This window comes from Peromyscus eremicus, chromosome 4 (genome assembly GCF_949786415.1).
Source record: "Peromyscus eremicus chromosome 4, PerEre_H2_v1, whole genome shotgun sequence".
Classification (NCBI taxonomy): domain Eukaryota; kingdom Metazoa; phylum Chordata; class Mammalia; order Rodentia; family Cricetidae; genus Peromyscus; species Peromyscus eremicus.
Genome location: NC_081419.1, coordinates 85,905,390 through 85,927,494, shown reverse-complemented (window position 1 = coordinate 85,927,494; position 22,105 = coordinate 85,905,390). Strand labels below are relative to the sequence as shown.

General features: G+C 37.2%; 1 protein-coding gene across 1 annotated transcript; it reads left to right on the top strand.

Annotated features, from left to right (window-relative positions):
* Positions 1 to 1,896: 1,896 nt before the first annotated feature.
* Positions 1,897 to 2,838, top strand: LOC131908449 (olfactory receptor 4K3-like). Its single transcript, XM_059259491.1, has one exon. The coding sequence runs from the start codon at positions 1,900 to 1,902 to the stop codon at positions 2,836 to 2,838; it is 939 nt and encodes a 312-aa protein (XP_059115474.1). The 5' UTR covers positions 1,897 to 1,899.
* The last annotated feature ends 19,267 nt before the right edge of the window (positions 2,839 to 22,105 follow it).

Genomic DNA, 22,105 nt, shown 5'->3' with positions numbered 1-22,105 from the left:
TGATATGTATTAAGTTCTATAAATATGACTATATCCATAAATACTTAAAGAAATATAAATTTTGAGACTATAATAAAGTTTAGCACTTTAATAGAAGGGCAATCAATATAGAAAAAACTTTACACGTAGAAGAAAATAAATACCTTGCTTCTAGATTCTAAAAAAGATAATTCAGTTTGTCTCCTTTCATTAATGTTTGTTAATATAAAAGCCAACATTATTCAGACTGAGCAGGTTATATTTAGATATGAGCATATATGCATGCAGTAGCAATTACTGAAAAAAAGAGGCCATGAATTTAAAAGAAAGCATGAGGTGGTCTATTGTATGATATGTGGAGAAGAAAGGGAAGGGAGAAATGATGTAATTAAAGTATAATCTCAAAAAATAAAAGAAGTCATTAAAACAAAACAAAACCCAAAAAGTTGCCCTGGAAATTTTCAGACTGACCAGAAGCTGTCATGTGAAAAATCAGACTTATCAAGGAACATGAATTCTCTTGTATAATCAGTATATTTTCCTTAGATATTTGGTAAATCTTTGTAAGGCACATGTGTTTACTTATCTGCTATCATGCTGCTATAGCAGATGGATGTGTTACCTGCTGTCTTCAGAACTTTCTTGTTTTTCATCCTTACTCCACTTTTCTGAGCCTTCAGAAAACAGGAATGTAAAATAGTTCTGATAATAGCATCAGAGATCTCATTGTTCACCTGCTGTATTCCTCCCATTTCAAAGGATAAAGGATGATAAGAACCACAAGTTGAGAATCACTAAATGGTGCAGAAAAGGGAGAATGATTATCCAACATCCAGCTTGAGTATTATCAGTTAGAACAGTATAAGCACTCTGCTTGTGCTTTGAGGTGAATAAGCGATGCTTACTGAAAGTATAATGTCACAACCATCCAAGGCTGACAGTCAAAGATCAGCTATGCTTACATGTTTATGTAATTCATTCTGTTCTTTAAAACAACAAAAATCATCAGTAGATAAGTGATATAATGAGAAAATATACTGTTGATAGACTGATGGTAGATGACATATTATTCATGTCAAGAAACTATGATATCTCAAAGTCTAAGAATTCTCAATATCTGTTGCTACAAGTTAAAAACATTTTCTAGTGCTAAGACTGAACTAAACGTGACTTTCAGAGCTCAGGTTTGGATATGTGCTGCCTTGCTCTTTGGTAAATCCACTCCTACAGATTTTGTGAAGATACTTTGTTAATAAGTCTAGTTAAATAAATTCAATGATATATGTTTATTAATAAATAACTGTAAACCTGGTTTAATGTTTCTATCTGGTACTTGTGTAAATCTTATATGGTATTTTGTAGGCTTCCCAACTGAATTTTTTCCATTCCCTACTTCAACGTTTTAAACTAAAATTTTACTTTATTTATTTCACAGATATTAATTTACTGATGCACAATGACGTCATCACACATGCTTCCAAAAATGGTGACATCTTGTCTGATCATTTGTACTGAACTTCAATACAATTTCTGAATTTAAACCTCATTTTTGTTATAGAATATCATAATTGCTAATGACAAATTTAGACCATTTATTTAAGAAACCAGATAATTTTTTTTTTATTTTCACGTTGCTGTCTTGCTTCCTCACTACTCTCCTGGAAATGAATTTCCTAATAGAGCATGGGTGTAATAGTCACATCTGATACTTCTCTTTGTAGGGGAGTTGATCTTGGATCATTAGCTCACTTGGACAGTAGTGCCACTCACATTTACCTTAGATTTCTCTTTACATTTATGCATTTCTATTCAGGTAAGTTTCAAAGGGAATGCCAAGTTCTACAAAAGAAGTACAATTCTTCTTATGACTAGCTGATAATTTTCTTTTTTTGCAGGTTTCTTCCGAGGACACTGAGTAAAATGGATGGAGGCAATCAGTCTGTGGTGTCAGAATTTATACTTTGGGGACTTGCCAATTCAAAGAATCTCCAGGTCTTACTCTTTGTGATGTTTTTGACACTTTATCTGTTCATTGTATCTGGAAATATTGTCATCCTTGTTTTAATCACCACTGACCGCCATCTCCACTCTCCCATGTACTTCTTGTTGGCCAACCTGTCCTTTGTTGATATGTGTCTTTCCTCAAACACCACTCCTAAGATGATATCAGACTTTCTCAGGGAAATCAAGACCATTTCCTTTGCAGGCTGCATGTCTCAGGTCTTCTTTTCCCATTGCATTGCTGGAGGAGAGATGGTGTTGTTGGTGGTAATGGCTTATGACCGCTATGTGGCCATTTGCAAACCACTTCATTACCTCACCATTATGAACCTGAAAAGATGCACTGGGTTGGTGCTGATTTCTTGGACTACTGGCTTTATACATGGTATAAGTTACTATGTAGTGGTTGTACAGCTGCCTTTTTGTGGCCCCAAGGAAATAGACAGCTTTTTCTGTGACATGCCATTGGTAATCAAGCTAGCCTGCATGGATTACCATGATTTAAATACTTTAATGAATGCTGAGTGTGGGGTTGTGGCTGTAACTTGCTTCATTCTCTTGCTCATATCCTACACATATATCCTTATCACTGTTCGCCAGAGCTCTAAAGCTGGTGCATCAAAGGCTCTGTCCACATGCAGTGCCCACATCACTGTGGTGATGATCTTCTTTTTGCCCTGCATCTTCATCTATGTGTGGCCCCTCAGTATCACTTGGTTGGACAAATTTCTTGCTGTGTTTTACTCTGTTTTTACACCTCTTCTGAATCCAGCCATTTATACGCTGAGAAATAAAGAGATGAAAAATGCTATGAAAAGGTTCATAGGCAAATTTCTGGGTCCCAAAGGAAATTCATAATATTAAAAAATGTGTCCCAATTACTTTAGATAAAGAGACTGACTGTATGAAAGAGATTCAAAACCAGTAAATATCATTTATATTGAATATTTGTACCATTCTTTCAATGTAGATATCATTTAACACCTTAAAGACAATATGACATTTATTGATCAACCAGCAGACCATTGTTAATTCTTTGTCTTAAATTCTAAATATGAATGATTTTTCCACACAGGAATGTCATCAAAGTATTCTTCTATGTTTTTAATAAAGTTTAACTTAGCACTTTTGACCAAACTCATATGTTTATCTTTATGAACAAAATCTTAGTAAATTTTAACTGAGTATAAGTCTGTATAACATCACATGCCAATTAATTGGTTTTCTAATTTCATGAATACAAATTTTAATTATGAACTTGAATTTTCCTAAAATATTTATTCCTTAAATTTTTAATTACTTCTCCTCAGTCTGAACATACCAAAGAATGTATACTTGAATCTGTCTTCCCTTGTAATAATAACTTTGCAGAAGAATATTTTGGTTTTGTTACATTTTTTTAATATTTCCTTCTTTTTCTATTAAGAGATTTTCTATTCATTTTACATATCAGCCACAGATTCCCCTGTCCTCCCTCCTCCCACCCCTCAGCCTTTCCCCCCAACCCAGCCCCCATTCCCACCTCCTCCAAGGCAAGGTCTGTCTCCCCTAGGGATTCAGCAGAGCCTGGTATATTCAGTTGAGACAGGTCCAAGTACCTCCTCCCTGCACCAAGGCTGAGCAAAGTGTCTCAGCATAGGCACTAGGTTCTGAAAAGCCAACTCATGCACTAAGGACAGGTCCCAGTCTCACTGCCTGGGGGCCCCCTAAAAGTTCAAGCTAAACAACTGTCTCACTTATCTAGAGGGCCTAGTCTAGTGCTGTGGGGACTCCTCAGCTATTGGTTCACAGTTCATGTGTTTCCACTAGTTTGGCTAGTTGTCTCTGTACTTTTTCCAATCCTGGTCTTGATATCTCTTGCTCATATAATCCCTCATATCTCTCATTGATTGGACTCTGATAGCTCTGCCTGGGGCTTGGCTGTGGATCTCTGCATCTGCTTCCATCAGTCACTGGATGAGGGTTTTATCATGACAGTTAGGGTGTTCAGCCATGAAATCACCAGAGTAGGTCAGCTCAGGCACCCTCTCGACCATTGCCAGTAGACTATAGTGGAGTCATCTTTGTGGATTCCTGGGGATCTCTCTAGCACTCTTCTTCTTCCTATTCCCATTGTGTCTTCATTTATCAGGGTTATCTCTCTCCTTGTTCTCCCACTCTGTTTCTCATCCAGTTTCTGCTCCTCTAAGCTCTCTTTCCGCTGACACTTGCCATCCATCACCCCCCTCAACTCCAGTTTGCTCATGTAGATCTCATCTATTTCTCCACTGCTGGGTGATCCCTGTGTCTTTCCTGGGGTCCTCTTTACTAGCCAGCCTCCCCAGAGCTGTGAGTTGCAGTCTGGTTATCCTTTGCTTTACATCTAGTATCCACTTATGAGTGAGTACATATCATGTTTGTCTTTCTGAGTCTGGGATACCTCACTCAGGATGATATTTTCTAGTTCCATTCATTTGTGTGCAAACCTCATGATGTCATTCTCTGCTCATTGTTTTTCTCTGCTGAGTAGTACTCCATTGTGTGTATGTACCACATTTTCTTTATCCATTCTTCAGTTGAAGGGCATCTAGGTTGTTTCCATGTTCTGGCTATTACAAATAATGCTGCTATGAACATAGTTGAGCATGTGTCCTTGTGGTATGATTGAGCATTCCTTGGGTATATGCCCAAGAGTGGTATAGCTGGGTGTTGAGGGAGATTGATCCCCTGTCTCAGGAGGTTACTCTTGGTCCAATGATAGCTCCTTGTCCAATGAGAGCTGATGGTTTGATTTCCATGCCTCAGAAAGTTACTCTTAGTCCAATGAGAGCTGGCAGTAAGGTTTCCTTGACTCAGGAATTTTTTGGGGTCTCAGGTGGATGGATATTGGGCCAGGGCATGTAGATTCCCGGGTCTAAGGCAGGGTTTTGATGGAGCATGACTTTGTGTGGATTTTTCTCTTTTTTCCAGCAACTGTTGGTCCAATGAGGCCTCTTGGTCCAATGGGAGCTGGTGGTTTGTTTTCCATGCATCAGGAAGTTGCTGGGTCTCAGGCAGATGGTTATGGGATCAGGGCATGTAGATTGCAGGGTCAGGAAATGGATTTTGGTGAGGGGGGGCCTTCCAGCAGGAGTTTTATCTGCTGGTGGGCAACTTGGACAGAGTTGTGGCCATTCCGGGGGGACTGGTTGTGTCCCAGTGATGGGTCCTAGGGGCAGGACTCTCTGGGTATCTGTTTTGTTATATTTATTGCAAAAATCCAAGAAGGTTCAGAATATTTAATGAGCTTACTAGTTCCATCCAAAGAAAGGAAAGTACTGATTTTTTAAAAATTTTAACAATTATTTTTGTGAATACTTTTATGTACTATTACTTCAACTTATTATGCTCATCAGTACCTCACTGATCCTCATATTGGCCACTTTTGAAAGGAAAAGGATTTATTTTGTTATTATTTTAAAACCCATGTTTTCAGTCTGCTACAGACTTCAATGTACTTAAAAAGCTCGGAGATGATTATAAATTTGTTTAAGTCACCTATTAAATATAGATTATTCTCTCATATAATATATCCTCATTACAATTTCCTCTCCCTTTACTCCTCTTCATTTCTGTCCACCTCCCCTATTTTCTGGTTCCCTTCTCTTTCTGTTTCTCGTTAGAAAAGACAAGGGTTTTAAGTGATAACAACAAAACATAACAAATTAAAACATAGTAAGCTAAAACAAAATCCATTACATTGAAGTTGGACCCTACAAACCAACAGAAGGAAAAGAAGCCTAAGAGAAGGCACTAGAACAAGATACCCTATCATCCACACACTCAGAAGTCCCATAAAATTCCTAAGGTGAAAGCTATAATATTTATATACAGTGGACCTGGTGCAGGCCCGTGAAGGCTCCATGCTTGTTTCTTTAGTCTTTGTGAGTTGATATAAGTTTTTCTCAGCTGATTTACAGGGCCTTGTGCTCCTAGTGTCCTCCATCCTCTCTGACTCTTACACTTTTTCTACATTCTCCTTTTCTGTATTTTCTGAACTCTGAGGGGAAGGATTTGATAGAGACATCCCATTTAGAGCTGTATGTTTCAAGTTCTTTCTCTTTGTGTAATGTCTGACTGTGAGTCTCTGTATTCATTTCCATCTACTGCAGGATGAAGCTCCTACAACACTGGCTGAATAAGGCAATGATCTATGAGTATAGAATATCATTAGGATTCATTAATTTTTAATGTTTTTGACCTGTGGTATTTTTTTTCTCTAGGTCTCTTGGCGACCTTGTCTCTGGTTCATTGTTGATTATGAGTTCCATTTTTTGGTGAGGACTTTAAGTCAAATTGGACATTCATTGTTTACTCCCACAGGTTTTGTGGCACCATTGTTTTAGAATATTTTACAAGCAGTACAGATTGTAAATCTAAGATTTTGTGGCTGTGTTGGTATTTATATATTTTTTGGTAGCCTCAAGAGTACCTTCACATACCAAAGAACCTAGATACAGTAAAAGGGTCTATACAGGCACCCATTTGGTCTCTCCATGTTCAATGAGTTGTATGAGTGTTATCTACAGCAATGTGGTCTTGGTTTCAGTTTGGAAAGAGCAGCCTATTATGTTGGTAAATGTCTGAGTTTTTTGGAGATTTCCACGGGACCTTGTTAGGTGACAACTCCAGGATGTAGCTGAGTCCCAAAAGGGAAGCTTCATTTGTTGACAAGTGAAGACCAGTTGGGTCTTCCACATTATTTTGAGACTTTATTAGGGTTTCCTTTATATATTTTGAGAATTTTCCACTGCAGTAGGTTCCCCCCACAAATCCAATTATAGTTGTTTCTCCCCACATTCCCTTTACTAACTACATCCCCCCTTACAGTTTCCACCTGATCTTTTTGTTTTCATCTCTCCCATCATCTACACTCTACCCATAAAATCTATTGTATTTTCCTCTCCTAGGAAGGTTCATGTGTCCCCCTAATCACTTCCTGTATACTTGACTTCTCTGGGACTATAGATTGTAGCTTGCTTATCCTTTATTTAATGACTAATATACACAAATAAGTGAATGCATATTGTATTTATCTTTCTGGGTCTGGGTGATCTCATTCAGGGTAATTTCTTTTCTAGTTCCTTTCATTTTCCAGCAATTATCATGATGTCATTAAAAAAAAAAAACAGCTGAGCAACACTACATTGTGTAAATGTACCACATTTTCTTTTTCCTTTTGAGGGACATCAAGGTTGTTTCTATTTTCTGGATATTATTAATAGAGCAGCAATGAACATGGTTAAACAAGTGTTCTCATTATAGGATAAAATATCCTTTGGGTATGTCCATAGTGGCTATAGAAGTTTGCACTCCATCAGCAATGGAGGAATGTTACCCTTAGTTGACATGCTCACTAGCACAAGTTGTGAATTATGTTATTGATCTTAACCATTGTGACAGGTGTAAGATAAAATCTCAAAATAGCTTTCATTTGCATTTCCCTGATGGTTAAGGATGTTGAACATTTCTTTATGTCTTTCTCTGCTATTTGAGATTCTTCTATTGAGTATTTTCTGTTTAGATCTTTTTTTTTTTTTTGGTTTTTCGAGACAGGGTTTCTCTGTGTAGCTTTGCGCCTTTCCTGGAACTTACTTGGTAGCCCAGGCTGGCCTCGAACTCACAGAGATCCGCCTGGCTCTGCCTCCCGAGTGCTGGGATTAAAGGCATGCGCCACCACCGCCCGGCCTCTGTTTAGATCTTTATCCCGTTTTTAAAAATTGGATTATTTGGTTTTTTTTTTATATATAGTTCCTTGAGTTCTTTATATATTTTGGATACTAGCCTTCTAAAGGTTGTGGAATTGGTGAAAATCTTTTCCTATTCTGTAGGCTGACCTTTTGTCCTATTGAGTGCATTCTTTGTTTTACAGAAGCTTTTCAGTTTCATTAGGTCCCATTTATTAGCTGTCTATCTCAGTGTCTGTGTTATTGGGTTTTTGTTCAGAACGTATTCTCCTGTGCCAATGGGTTCAAGGCTACTCCTCACTTTCTCTTCCAGGTTTAGTGTGTTGGGTTCTATGTTGAGGTCTTTGATCCATTTAGTGTTGAGTTTTGTGCAGTGTGATGAGAATGGATCCATTTGCATTCTTCTACATGGTGCTATCCAATTTTATAAGTACCATTTCTTTAAGGTGCTATCTTTTTTCCCAGTTTGTACTTCTGGCTCCTTATTAAAAATCAGGTGTCCATACATGTGTATATTCATGCCTAAGTCTCTATACAGAAGAAACACATATAAAGGGAAATGGAGAGAGTGAAGATGCACCAGTAGGCCACCTATTTATGGTAACTTAGAAATCAGTGTTCTGAATTCTGGGACTACTCATGAGCATTGTGTGCAATTCTTACTTAGAAGCTCAGTGTGGTCAGATAGGCTGACCATCGTGTCATTCCTGCATTTTCTCCTACAGTTCTTTCCTTTGTATTATTTTTGCCCTCCCAAGAACTGAGCCTCCTGAACCACAAGCAGATTTTGACAACCATTACATTATAACTAAAAAGATAATAGCATAGGTAAATAGATGATAAGGTCTGAAAGCAAAGAGAGTATCTGAGCATGGGAATGGTGTCATTCCAAATTTAGAATCCTCTCTTATTGGACCCATATCAGTAAGCATGCTGGAGTCATTAGCAAACAGCTGAGGACAAGGTCCTCCAACCTCCATCCCTAAGAACAAGGGATAGTTAGGTACCAATACCAAGTAATACCCAATGACATTATTTAGAGTCAGTGCAGTAAGAAAACAAGAGCAGAATAGGTGCTTACGCCATCTCTTGCAGCTGCTCAACTTCATGTGCTTCATTGCTGTTATCAGATGTCTGGGATTTGGTGAGTTAGGCATGGATCCAGGTGGGCTGTGTTTCTTTTTCTGGAAAGAGACAAGCAGAACCTCTCCCAATGGTTTATAACAGGACTGGTGATTACCATTTACCTGTTACTACATCTTTCTAGGTCACCAGAGGGAAGCTTGTAGATCCTCAGTAAGCTACCTGATATTTATGAGCTTCAGTATTTTCCTTGTCATCTGTTTTCAAAAACTTAAAAATAAATAATGCCATATTAGTAAGATGTTGAGGCTGTGCTTTATTCAGACTCATATTCCAGCCCCCTTTGCATTGATAAATTTGTTCTTTGAGTTGTTTGTGTACAGTTTGACTTTGAGGATTATAAGGGATACCAACAACATGTTGAATTTTCCATTGGATACAAAATTACATAAAGGCAGACGAGAGATAATCAGGGCCATTATTTAGACTTGGTAGGAAAAGAAAATTTGTATAAAATCACTATATAGAGAAGGAGGAATATATTATCTCAGAAAAATGTGTGTAGGAGTCAATAATTATTGATACTAGAACACTCATAACAAGGCTTATCCTTTCTAATATTACTTATGTTAGTTCTTCTATGCATTTAAGGCAACCCTATAGGAGTTTCCAGTTGTTTTCCTGAAGAAAATAACATAATTGAATTCTGCAGAATGAATAGTAGCATTGAAATATCAGTGGAATTCTACTTGATTCACTGATATATAAATTTTTGATCCAACTTACCTCTTCACAACTTCAAGAGACAGTAGTAATTTTAAGAGAAAGAATAGTACAGAATCCCTCTTATATATATAAAGCATTAACTTATCTGGAGAATGGCTTTGTTCTTCTGAGCAAACTGCTTGGCTAATAATAAGCCATTTAGGCAGTAATCAGAAATTGCTTCAGAATCCAGAAACATCCTGAGTGAGGTTGAGAGGGGAGACTGTCCTATAGTGCCACAGGTTTTCCCTTGGCCATTGAAAGAAACATGGACTATTCCTGATATGAGGGACATTGCCACAATTTCTTAGATCATTGGATAATTTCACCATCTCATTTAAACTAAGTGTGATTGCAAAACAAAGAAACACACACACACACAAAAAACAAATCACAGTCACAAAACTAAAGTAATATAGAGAAAATAAATTCTAGCAGATTAACCAGGCAGTGAATGATGTTGTAAATAGATAATAGCTTAAGATATTGAAGACTAGAATGTGGAGAACAGAGAACAAATTCTGTGACTATATATTAAAAAGTCTCAGTTCTTATCTGTTTTGTTTTACATATTTAATTACCATGAAGACATTAAAATGAGCTAAGATAAACCATGAATGCTTCTAATTATTTTTTAAAAAATTGTTGTCTTTCCTACTTATCTACATTATTGTACACTTAAGAATATATTCTTGCTCTCTTGAGGCTGAGGATTTTGTAAAGCCAGTCCCCAGGAACTCCTGCCTTACTCTGTCCTAGTTGCAGGCCAGCAGGCAGGGCTCCTGTGAAAAGACCCCCCTTTCCAAGACCTCCCCCCACCGGACCCTGAAATCTACATGCCTTGCCCCCATACCCATTAGCCTGGGACCCCATCCACTTCTTGAGGCACAGAAACCAAATCACCAGCTCGCATTGGACCAAGAGGTGAGTGACTCTGCTCATACCCAGAGAGTCCTGCCCCCAGGACCCACCCTGGGACACAGTCGGTCCCTGGAAATACTCACCCAAATCTGTCCAAGTTGCTAGCCAGCAGGCAAAACTCCTCTGGGTGGGACTGTCCCTCACCAAAACACCCCACCAGACACTGCAATCTACACACCCTGCCCCCATACCAATCCATCTGAGACCCCAGCAACTTCCTGAGGAAGGAAACCAAATCACCAGCTGGCATTGGACTAAGAGGTGAATGTTTCTGCTCCTGCCCCTAGGACCCATCCTTGGGACACAACCAGTTCCCGGGAACCCCTACCCAACTCTGTCCCCGTTGCTGGCCAGCAGGCAAAACTCCTCCAGGAAGGCTCCCCTCACCAAAACCCTCACTAGATGTTGCAATCTACATGCCCTGCCCCCATACCCATCTGCCTGAGACCCCAGCCACTTCCTGAGGCATGGAAACCAAATCAACAGCTCATATGGGACCAAGATCTCTCATTGGACCAAGAGAAATTTTCTGAGGCATGGAAACCAAACCACCAGCTCTCATTGGACAAAGAGCGATCATTGGACCAAGAGTAACCTCCTGAGACAGGGAATCCACCAGCCTTCATTAGACCAAGAGTGGCTTTCTGAGACATAGAATCTGCCAATTCCAATTGGACTAACAGAGGCTTCCTGAAACACAGAATGTGTCAACTCTGACTGGACCAAAAGCCCTGATAAGACCAAAAGTGGTCCCTTGAGTCACAGAATCAACTAGCTTGGGTTGACCCAAGAGAAGCTCCCTGAGACACAGAATCTGCCTGCTCCAATTAGACTAAAAGCTAAGATTAGACCAAGAGGGGCACCCTGGGACACACACAACAAGCACAGAGTAGACCAATAGCAACTCACTCAGACACAGGCACCACTTATACCTGTTAGAGGAGGAGATGGGCAGACATCAAGGCAAAAAATATATACAACAATATAAAGAGCAATATGGCATCACCAGAACCTAGCCCTCCTCCAACAGCAAGACCTGAACATCACAATGTAGAAGAAACAGAAGAAAGTGACCTTAAGAATAGCATCATGAAGATGCTAGAGGCCTTTCAAGAAAAAATGAAAAATGAAATTGAAGAAAAGACAAACAAAAAATTGGAAGAAATCAATAAAGAAATTTAGAAAAAGACAAACAAAAAATTGGAAGAAATCAAATAATCGCTTAAAGAAAGCCAAGAAAACCATGAAAAATCAATTAAACATGTGAGGGAAACAGTTCAAGGCCTGAAAAGGGAAATAGAAACAATGAAGAAGACACAAACAGAGGGAATGCTGGAAACAGAAAATCTGAGTAAACAAACAGAAAACACAGATGCAAGCATAACCAACAGAATACAAGAGATGAAGGAGAGAATCTCTGGTGTAGAGGATACAATAGATGAGATAGATTCATTAGTCAAAGAAAATACCAAAGCCAAAAAAGTCACAACATAAAATGTCCAGGAAATCTGGGACTGTATGAAAGGCCAAATCTAAGAATAATAGGGATAGAAGAAGGAGAAGAATACCAACTCAAAGGCACAGAAAATATATTCACCAAGATCATAAAGAATACTTTCCCAACTTAAAGAAGAAAATAGCTATGAAAATACAAGAAGCCTATAGAATACCAAACAGACTAGACCCCCAAGAAAGTCTCCTTGCCACATAATAATTAAATAACTAAATCTACAGAACAAATGAAGAATATTAAGAGCAGCAAAGAAAAAAATGCCAAGTGACTTATAAAGGCAAACCCATCAGAATAACTCTCTATTTCTCAATGGAGACTTTGAAAGCCAGAAGGACATGGACAGATGTAACGCAGACACTAAGAGACCACGGATGCCAGCCTAGACTAATATACCCAGCAAAACTTTCAATCATCATAGACGGAGTGAACTAGACATTCCAAGACAAAACCAGATTTAAAGAATACCTAGACACAAGGGCAGCCCTATAGAAAGCACTAGAAGGAAAATTCCAACCTAAGAAAGGCAGATACACCCACAAAAACAGAGGCAATGGATAGCACCACAGCAGTAATTCCCAAAGAAGAGAAATACACACACTCTACCACCATTAGAAAACAGGAACCAACAATCACTGGTCATGAATATGCCTTAATATCAATAGACTTAATTCATCTATAAAAAGACACAGGCTAACAGAATGGATACCAAAGCAGGACCCATCTTTCTGATGCATACAAGAAACACATCTCAATTTCAAAGATAGACACTACCTCAGAATAAAAGGCTGGGAAAAGTCTTTCCAATCAAATGGTCTTAAAAAGCAAGCTAGTGTAGCTATCCTAATATCCAACAAAATGGACTTCAAACTAAAATCAATCAAAAGAGATCAAGAAGGACATTACATACTCATCACAGGAAAGATCCACCAAGATGAAGTTTCAATTCTGAACATTTATGCCCCAAGCACAAGGGCACCCACATATGTAAAAGAAACATGACTAAAGCTTAAATCACCCATAAAACCCCATACATTTATAGTGGGAGACTTCAACACCCCACTCTCACCACTGTACAGATCTGCCAAACTGAAACTTAACAGAGAAATAAGGGGTTTAACTGATGTTATGCCTCAAATGGACTTAATTGATATCTGCAGAATATTCCACCCTAACAAAAAAGAAAATACCTTCTCAGCACCCCATGGAACCTTCTCTAAAATTGATCATATATTCGGTTAAAAAGCAAATCTCAACAGATACAAAAAAAATTTGGAATAACCTATATTCTATCAGACCACCATGGCTTAAAGTTATGTTTCAACAACAACAAAAATTACAGAAAGTCTGCAATCTTATGGAAACTGAATAATGCTCAACTGAATCACCAATGTGTCAAAGAAGAAATAAAGAAATTAAAGACTTCCTAGAGATCAATGAAAATGAATATACCACATACCCAAACTTATGGGATGCTATGAAAGCAGAGCTAAGAGGAAAATTCATAGCACTAAATGCCCACATAAAGAAGTTGGAGAAATCTCACACTAGTGAGTTAACAGCACACCTGAAAACTCTAGAATAAAACTTAGAAGAAGCAAAGTCACCCAGGAGGAATAGATGCCAGGAAATAATCAAATGGAGAGCTAAAATCAATAAGATAGAAACAAAGAGAACAATACAAAGAATCAATGAAACAAACAGTTGGTTCTTTGAGAAAATCAACAAGATAGACAAGCCCTTATCCAGAGTAACCAAAAGGCAGAGAGAGAGCTTCTAAATTAGCAAATTCAGAAATGAAAAGGGAGACATAACAATGATGAGGAAATCCAGAGAATCATCAGGTCATACTTAAAAAACCTGTACTTCACAAAATTGGAAAATCTAAAAGAAATGGACAATATCTGGATAGGTACCACATATCTAAGTTAAATCAAGTCCAGATAAACAATTTAAATAGACCAATAACCCCTAAGGAAATAGAAGGTCTTTAGAAGTCTCCCAACCAAAAAAGCCCAGGACAGATGGTTTCAACCCAGAATTCTACCAGATCTTCAAAGAAGAGTTAATACTAATACTCTTTAAATTGTTCCACACAATAGAAACAGAAGGAACCTTACCAAATTCCTTCACAGAGGCTACAGTTACTCTGATTCCCAAGCCAAACAAAGATGCAACAAAGAAAGAGAATTACAGAACAATCACCCTCATGAACATTGATGCAAAAATATTCAATAAAATATTGACAAACAGACTCCAAGAACACATCAAAACAATTATCCACCATGATCAAGTAGGCTTCATCCCAGGGGTGCAAGGTTGGTTCAACCATATAAACAAACTGAAAGAAAAAAACCCCCATATGATCCTTTCATTAGATGCTGAAAAGGCCTTTGACAAAATTCAACAACCTTCATGATAAAGGTCTTGAAGAAATCAGAAATACAGGGAGCATACCTAAACATAATAAAGGCAATTTACAGCAAGCCAACAGCCAACATCAAAGTGAATGGAGAGAGACTCAAAGCGATTCTACTAAAATCAGGAACAAGACAAGGCTGTCTGCTCTCCCCATATTTATTCAATATAGTACTTGAAGTTCTAGCTAGAGCAATAAGACAACAAAAGGAGATCAAGAGGATACAAATTGGAAAGGAAGAAGCCAAACTTTCACTATTTGCAGATGACATGATAATATACATAAGTGACCCCAAAAATTCAACCAAAGAACTCTTACAGCTGATAAACACTTTCAGTAATGTGGCAGGATACAAGATTAACACAGAAATATCAGTAGCCCTCCTATATACAAGAGATAAATGGGCTGAGAAAGAAATCAGAGAACCATCACCCTTTACAATAGCCACAAATAATATAAAATACCTTGGGGTAACTCTAACTAAGCAAACAAAGGACCTGTATGACAAGAACTTCAAGTCTCTGAAGAAAGAAATTGAAGAAGATATCAGAAAATGGAAAGATCTCCCATGCTCTTGGATAGGTAGGATTAACATAGGAAAAATGGCAATCTTACCAAAAGCAATCTACAGATTCAATACGGTCCTCATCAAAATCCCAAAACAATTCTTCACAGACCTGGAACGAACAATATTCAACTTCATATGGAAAAACAAAAAACCCAGGATAGCCAAAAGAATCCTGTACAATGAAACAACCTCTAGAGGCATCATGATCCCTGACTTCAAGCCCTACTATAGATTACAGTAATAAAAGCAGGTTGGTACTGGCATAAAAACCGACATGTGGACTAATGGAACTGAACTGAAGACCCTCACATTAATCCGTACACCTATGAATATACGATTTTTGACAAAGAAGCCAAAACTATACAGTGGGAAAAAGAAAGCATCTTCAACGAATGATGAGAGCATAACTGTAGAAGATGTAGAAGATTGCAAATAGATCCTATCTGTCACCCTGCACAAAACTTAAGTCCACATGGCTCAAAGATCTTAACATATATCCAGTTACTCTGAACCTGATTGAAGAGAAAATAGGAAGTAGTCTTGAATGCATTGGCACCGGAGATCACTTCCTAAATATAACACTAGTAGCACAGACACTGAGAGTAACAATTAATAAATGGGACCTCTTGAAACTGAGAAGCTGTTGTAAGGCAAAAGACATGTTCAATATGACAAAACGACAGCCTACAGAATGTGAAAAGATCTTCACCAACCCCACATCTGACAGAGGGCTGATATCCAGAATATATAAAGAACTCAAGAAACTAGACATCAAAATACCTAACATTCCAATTAAAAATGGGCTATAGAGATAAACAGAGAATTCTCAACAGAAGAAACTCAAATGGCTGAAAGACATTTAAGGAATTGCTTAACATTCTTAGTCATCAGGGAAATCCTAATCAAAATGACTCTGAGACTCTATGTTATACCTATCAGAATAGCTAAGATAAAAAACACTGAAGACAGCTTATGTTGGAGACGATGTGGAGCAAGAGGAACACTCCTACACTGTTGGTGGGAATGCAAACTGGTACAGCCACTTTGGAAATCAGTATGGCACTTTCTCTGAAAATTGGGAATCAATCTTCCTCAAGACCTAGCTATACCACTCTTGGGCCTATACCCAAGGAATGCTCAATCATACCACAAGGACACATGCTCAACTATGTTCATAGCAGCATTATTTGTAATAGCCAGAACATGGAAACAACCTAGATGCCCTTCAACTGAAGAATGGATAAAGAAAATGTGGTAATACACACAATGGAATACTACTCAACAGAGAAAAACAATGAGCAGAGAAAAACAATGACATCATGAGGTTTGCACGCAAATGAATGGAACTAGAAACTATCATCCTGAGTGAGGTAACCCAGACTCAGAAAGACAGGCATGATATGTACTCACTCATAAGTGGATACTAGATGTAAAGCAAAGGATAACCAGACTGCAACTCATAGCTCCAGGGAGGCTGGTGAGTAAATAGGACCCTAGGAAAGACACAGGGATCACCCAGCAGTGGAGAAATAGATGAGATCTACATGAGCAAACTGGTGTTGAGGGGGGTAATGGAGGGCAAGGGTCAGGGGAAAGAGAGCTTAGGGGAGCAGAAGGTTCTAGCTGGATGAGGAACAGAGTGGGAGAACAAGGAGAGAGATAACCCTGATAAATGAAGACACAATGGGAATAGGAAGAAGAAGAGTGCTAGAGAGATCCCCAGGAATCCACAAAGATGACTCCACTATAGACTACTGCCAATGGTCGAAAGGGTGCCTGAGCTGACCTACTCTGGTGATTTCATGGCCGAACACCCTAACTGCCATGATAAAACCCTCATCCAGTGACTGATGGAAGCAGATGCAGAGATCCACAGCCAAGCCCCAGGCAGAGCTACCAGAGTCCAATCAATGAGAGATATGAGGGATTATATGAGCAAGAGATATCAAGACCAGGATTGGAAAAAGTACAGAGACAACTAGCCAAACTAGTGGAAACACATGAACTGTGAACCAATAGCTGAGGAGCCCCCACAGCACTAGACTAGGCCCTCTAGATAAGTGAGACAGTTGTTTAGCTTGAACTTTTAGGGGGCCCCCAGGCAGTGAGACTGGGACCTGTCCTTAGTGCATGAGTTGGCTTTTCAGAACCTAGTGCCTATGCTGAGACACTTTGCTCAGCCTTGGTGCAGGGAGGAGGTATTTGGAACTGCCTCAGCTGAATATACCAGGCTCTGCTGAATCCCTAGGGGAGAACTTGCCTTGGAGGAGGTAGGAATTGGAGGTGTTTTGGGGGGAAAAGCCTGAAGGGTGGGAGGAGGGAGGACTGGGGAATTCGTGGTTTATATTTAAAATGAATGGAAAATCTCTTAATAAAAAGAAAAAAAGAATATGTTCTTGTCAGGTGTTGAAATTGTTAGATTACATAAGACCATATTTTATATATTGGCTTCACTTAATTGTCATAAGGACTAACTTCTAATATTCTGTGTTGTCTCATTTGGATAAAGATACTGATAAAGTTACACTACACATATGTATGTACATTTTTACAAAGAAAATAACATGATAGCTTGTGCAGTAATTGCTGACAATTACAATTTACATATACAAAAACCTACGTAGCACTTTTATTTTTGCGATCAGCAGAATTTATTGCAACTCCATCTCAAGTGAAATTGTTTGAAAGGTATACTCCTTAGTTTTCTATAACAATAGAAGAAATGTTTGTATTCTATATAGTTAATATTTATGGCATCCACTTCATATCTGCCAGCATCACATACAGTTACAGAGCACACTGAACATCATCAGTCAAGTGACCAAGATTTGTCACAGTTCGTCATGCATGGAAATAATTTTCACAGCACTGCTTTTGTTCTGGTTTTATCTTACATTTTTACAGAACATGGTTGTCTAACTACAAAAAATTGATCCACTTTGATTACATTCAAACAGTAAGTGACCAGGCAAAAGAAAGCATCTCCTTTACTCCTTATCTGAGAAGTGAAAAATTTTGAAAAGTTGTCTAATTCTAATCAGTGCTGAGGTGACTATAACAAGGTTAGTTTCTTTCTGTTTCAACAGTTATTTAGCACTCAGTATTACATTAAATGGGGAAATCCCTAAGAGATGTCCAAAGTAATTATCTCCACCATTCTCATTTGGGTCAGAACACACAAGTGAATTTCACCCATGGGGAAATTTCAGAAGGCAAATATAGGTCTAATGAGGTGAAGACTGTCTCTACACAAGAGATATCTTCGTAAGCACATATTAGATGTGTTTTCCTTTCTGATCGAAAAGAAAATGTTGAGTTTGGTAAGTCATCTCATCTCTCTGATTTTCTTCTGTAAGGTAATTCTTAAAATATTTTTGGTTATCTCTTTTTACCTATACCTTCAATAGGTGGAATTGAGAATGATTTGTTTGTCCTCTGTCATTATTAGAGGCCAATTAATGTATTTCCTCTACCTCTCTTATTCCACGTGTTCTCATGTCTACACTAGAATGTCATCATTCTCTGATAGTCCATAAAAGTAACATACAGCTAGTATTGTCCAAATATTCCCTCTCACTTAACTGTATAAAATATTTTTAAATAAAAGCGTGCATATTAGGTAAGATAACTTTCAGCATAGAAATAGGAGTAAAAATGAAGGCAAGTTAAGTGGGAATTATGGAAATCACATTAAAAATTTTGCCAACTATTGTCTTCTAGGAAAAGAAGTATTAGTCTCTGCAGGGATGAACTTCCTAATTTTTTTTGTCAAATGGCCAGTCCTCGGTCCTGAAACCATATGAAACAACAAAATTATACATAACAGATTGTATTTATATGCATTTGTACATACAGATACATATATAAGCCATATATATAGCAATAAAAATAAAAGAAAAATGGCCTAGCTACTTGAGAAGTAACATGGGGCACTTGGGAAAGGCTTGTGGAAGGAAAGAATATAGGGAAAATTAGGTATTCCACTTTATTTAAAACATATTTAAAAATAAAATATATGTACAATTAAAAAAACAAAACAAAACACATATGAAAAGAAAACCCACAATACAACAATCAATCTGCCAGCTAAGCGAGCTATTAGAAGCTACTAGAATATCACCCTCCATTTATCAGTAACTATCATATGGTATCTCTTCAAGTTGTGTAATTATGACTATAAGCATAAATGCAGAAATTCAAATACTGAAACTATTAACAAGTTTAGCACTTTGATAGAAGGGCAATCAATACAGAAAACACAACAATAGAAAATAGAAGAAAATTATTAGTTTGCTTCTAGACTCAAAACAAGATTATTCAGTTCATTTCTGTTCATTAATTTTTAAATATTTATTACATGTAATCCAACATTAGATTTCTCTAGGAGAATTGCTACTAAGTTAGATGCAAGAATTACAGAGATGCTTTAATAGATTAGTGTATTTCATTAGGTCTTTAAAAATACTGATAATCCTGGCCAAGAGAACAGAAGAGTCAAGTGATTTGTTAGTGCATGTTGAATGTGTCATTTTCATTTATATATTTCATAGTTGCTGAATAGGTATATCTCAACTTAAGTGTATCAATTATTTTAAGGAAAGGTGATTATACAGATGTATACATATATTTGTGTCTAAATATCTATAAATATGTATGTGCAAATATATATGTTCAAATAAATACATATGCGCATGTATATACACAGATATATATGTACAGACACATATACTATGAGTTCAAATGGACATTAAAAGCTTTACAAACAAAATTGTTTCAACATACAGTAGAATACATGATGAAATGAAACAACTCATGTATCATTTTACTTTGGATCTTGTGAGACTTAATAATTCCTGTGTGTATATTTTACTATGTATTTTCATAACCCATTATTAAACTGAATGTGTAACAGTCTTTAAGATATTGTAATACTTGGTACCATTTTTACTAGCTTCTCAATCGTCATGTGGAAACAAAACATTCTGAATAACATCAATTAAAACAGGTCTGTTAAAGCATGGTCACGCCTATGTATCAGAAAGTGGTTTTAGGATACTTTACATCCACAGAGGTCTGATACAGTAGTGTCCTGCATCTATAATACTAGAGGACACAATTTAAAAGGCATTACTTGAGACTTGGTTCTACCTTGTGGCAGAGGTCCCAAAGGACAGTCTAACATAGCTCTGTAAATGATTACTCTCCCTTAGTAAAATCTTTTATGAGCAGCACAGTTCTATCATGATTGCCAAAATTGAGCTCAACAAACCCAACACCAATAGACATGCTACAATGGATGGGGTAAGCTCAAGAGGCCTCAACAAAAAATCCTTAGAGATACTGAGAGTTGGAGAAGTAGACTTCCCATGGAAAGAGCACACCAATTGGCTCGCCAACTCCGATTGATAAATCTTGAAAACATATGTACAAGAACATCATACACAGTGAACAGTTTATATATAGGAATATGTATATGGCACATATAAACACACTTTTATGTAAAACATACACAAAAAACACATATATACTTTTATGTTAAAATAATTAATAAAAGAAGCCATCAATATGAAGGAGAACATCAAAGGGTATTTCGAAGAATCTGAAGAGAGGGAAGGGAGAAATGTTGTAATTATATTACAATATTAAAAATAAAAGAAATAATAAAAAATCCCAAATAATTCAGGTTGACTAGAATTTTTTTGAAATGTTGAAAAATAAAAAATTTCAAGGAATATGAACTCTTTCCTGTATAATCAGTGTATTTTCCTTAGATATTTGGTAAATCTTATAAGGCACGTGTGTTTACTTATTTGCCATCATGCTCTTATAGCAGATGGATTTATTACTTGGCGTCTTCAGAACTTTCTTGGTTTTCATCTTTACTCCATCCTTCTCAGTCCTTAGAAAACAGGAATGTAAAAAAAAGTTTTGATTATGACTTCAAGTATTTCATTGTCCACCTGATCTAGGATAAAATAAAGTTGAAAAGCACCAAAAAGCATTTGTAGTGAATACAAATGTCTGGCTTGAATATTGTCCATTGTCTGGCTTGAGTATTTTCCTTTACATCAATATAAGCACTCTGTCTGTGCTTTGATGTGAATAATCGTTGCTTACTGAAAGCACAACATCACACTCCTCTAAGGCTGACAGTCAAAGAACAGCTATGCTTACATGCTTATATGATTTAGTCTGTTCTTTAAAACAACAAAGATTATCAGTAGATAAATGATATATAATGAGAAAATATACTGGTAACAAATTGATGACAAATGATATATTAATCTTGTCAGGAAATTATAGTATTTCAAAATCTAAGGGCTCTCAAGATTAATTTATGCAATTTAAGATCAGTATTTTCTACTGCTAAGATAATCTAATTGTGATTTTTATAGCTCAGGTCTTAATATGTTTTGCTATGTTAGTTGGTCAATCTGTTCCTACAGGTATTTGCAGTGGTATGTTGTTAATCAGTCTAGTTGCATAAATAAATTCTGTAATATACATTTGTTTATGAGTAACTGTGTACCTCATTTGAACATTTCAGCCTGATATCTATGTATATCTTATATGGCATTCTGTTCGGTATGCTTTCTTACTGAGGTTTTCTCATCATTTACTTCATAGTTTTAAGCTAAAATTTTAATTTACTAATGTCACAGAAATGCTTCTACTGATGTCCAATGAAATTATTAAGCATGCTGCCAAGAATGTTAGCATCCTATCAGATGATTTGTACTGAGATTCAAATGCAACTCCTCACCAGTTTCCAAATTTAACCCTCATTTCCATAGTGGAAAGTCATGATTGCTAGTGACATATTAAGACCATTTATTAACCATACACATTTTCCTCATTTCTGTCCTGCTTCCTCATTGTTCTCCTATAAGAGAAATTTTCTGATAGAGCATGAGTGTAACAGTCACACCTGATGCTTCTCTTCATGGGGAGTTGCTCTTGGCTCATTAGCTCTTTAGCTTTCACTTGGGCAGCAGTGTCGCTCACATTTACCTTAGATTTCTCTTTACATTTATGCATTTCTATTCAGGTAAATATCAAAGGGGATGTAAAGTTCTACAAAGGAAGTAGAATTCTTCATATGACTAGTCGATAATTTTCTTTCTTTGCAGGTTTCTTCCGATGAGACCCTGAAT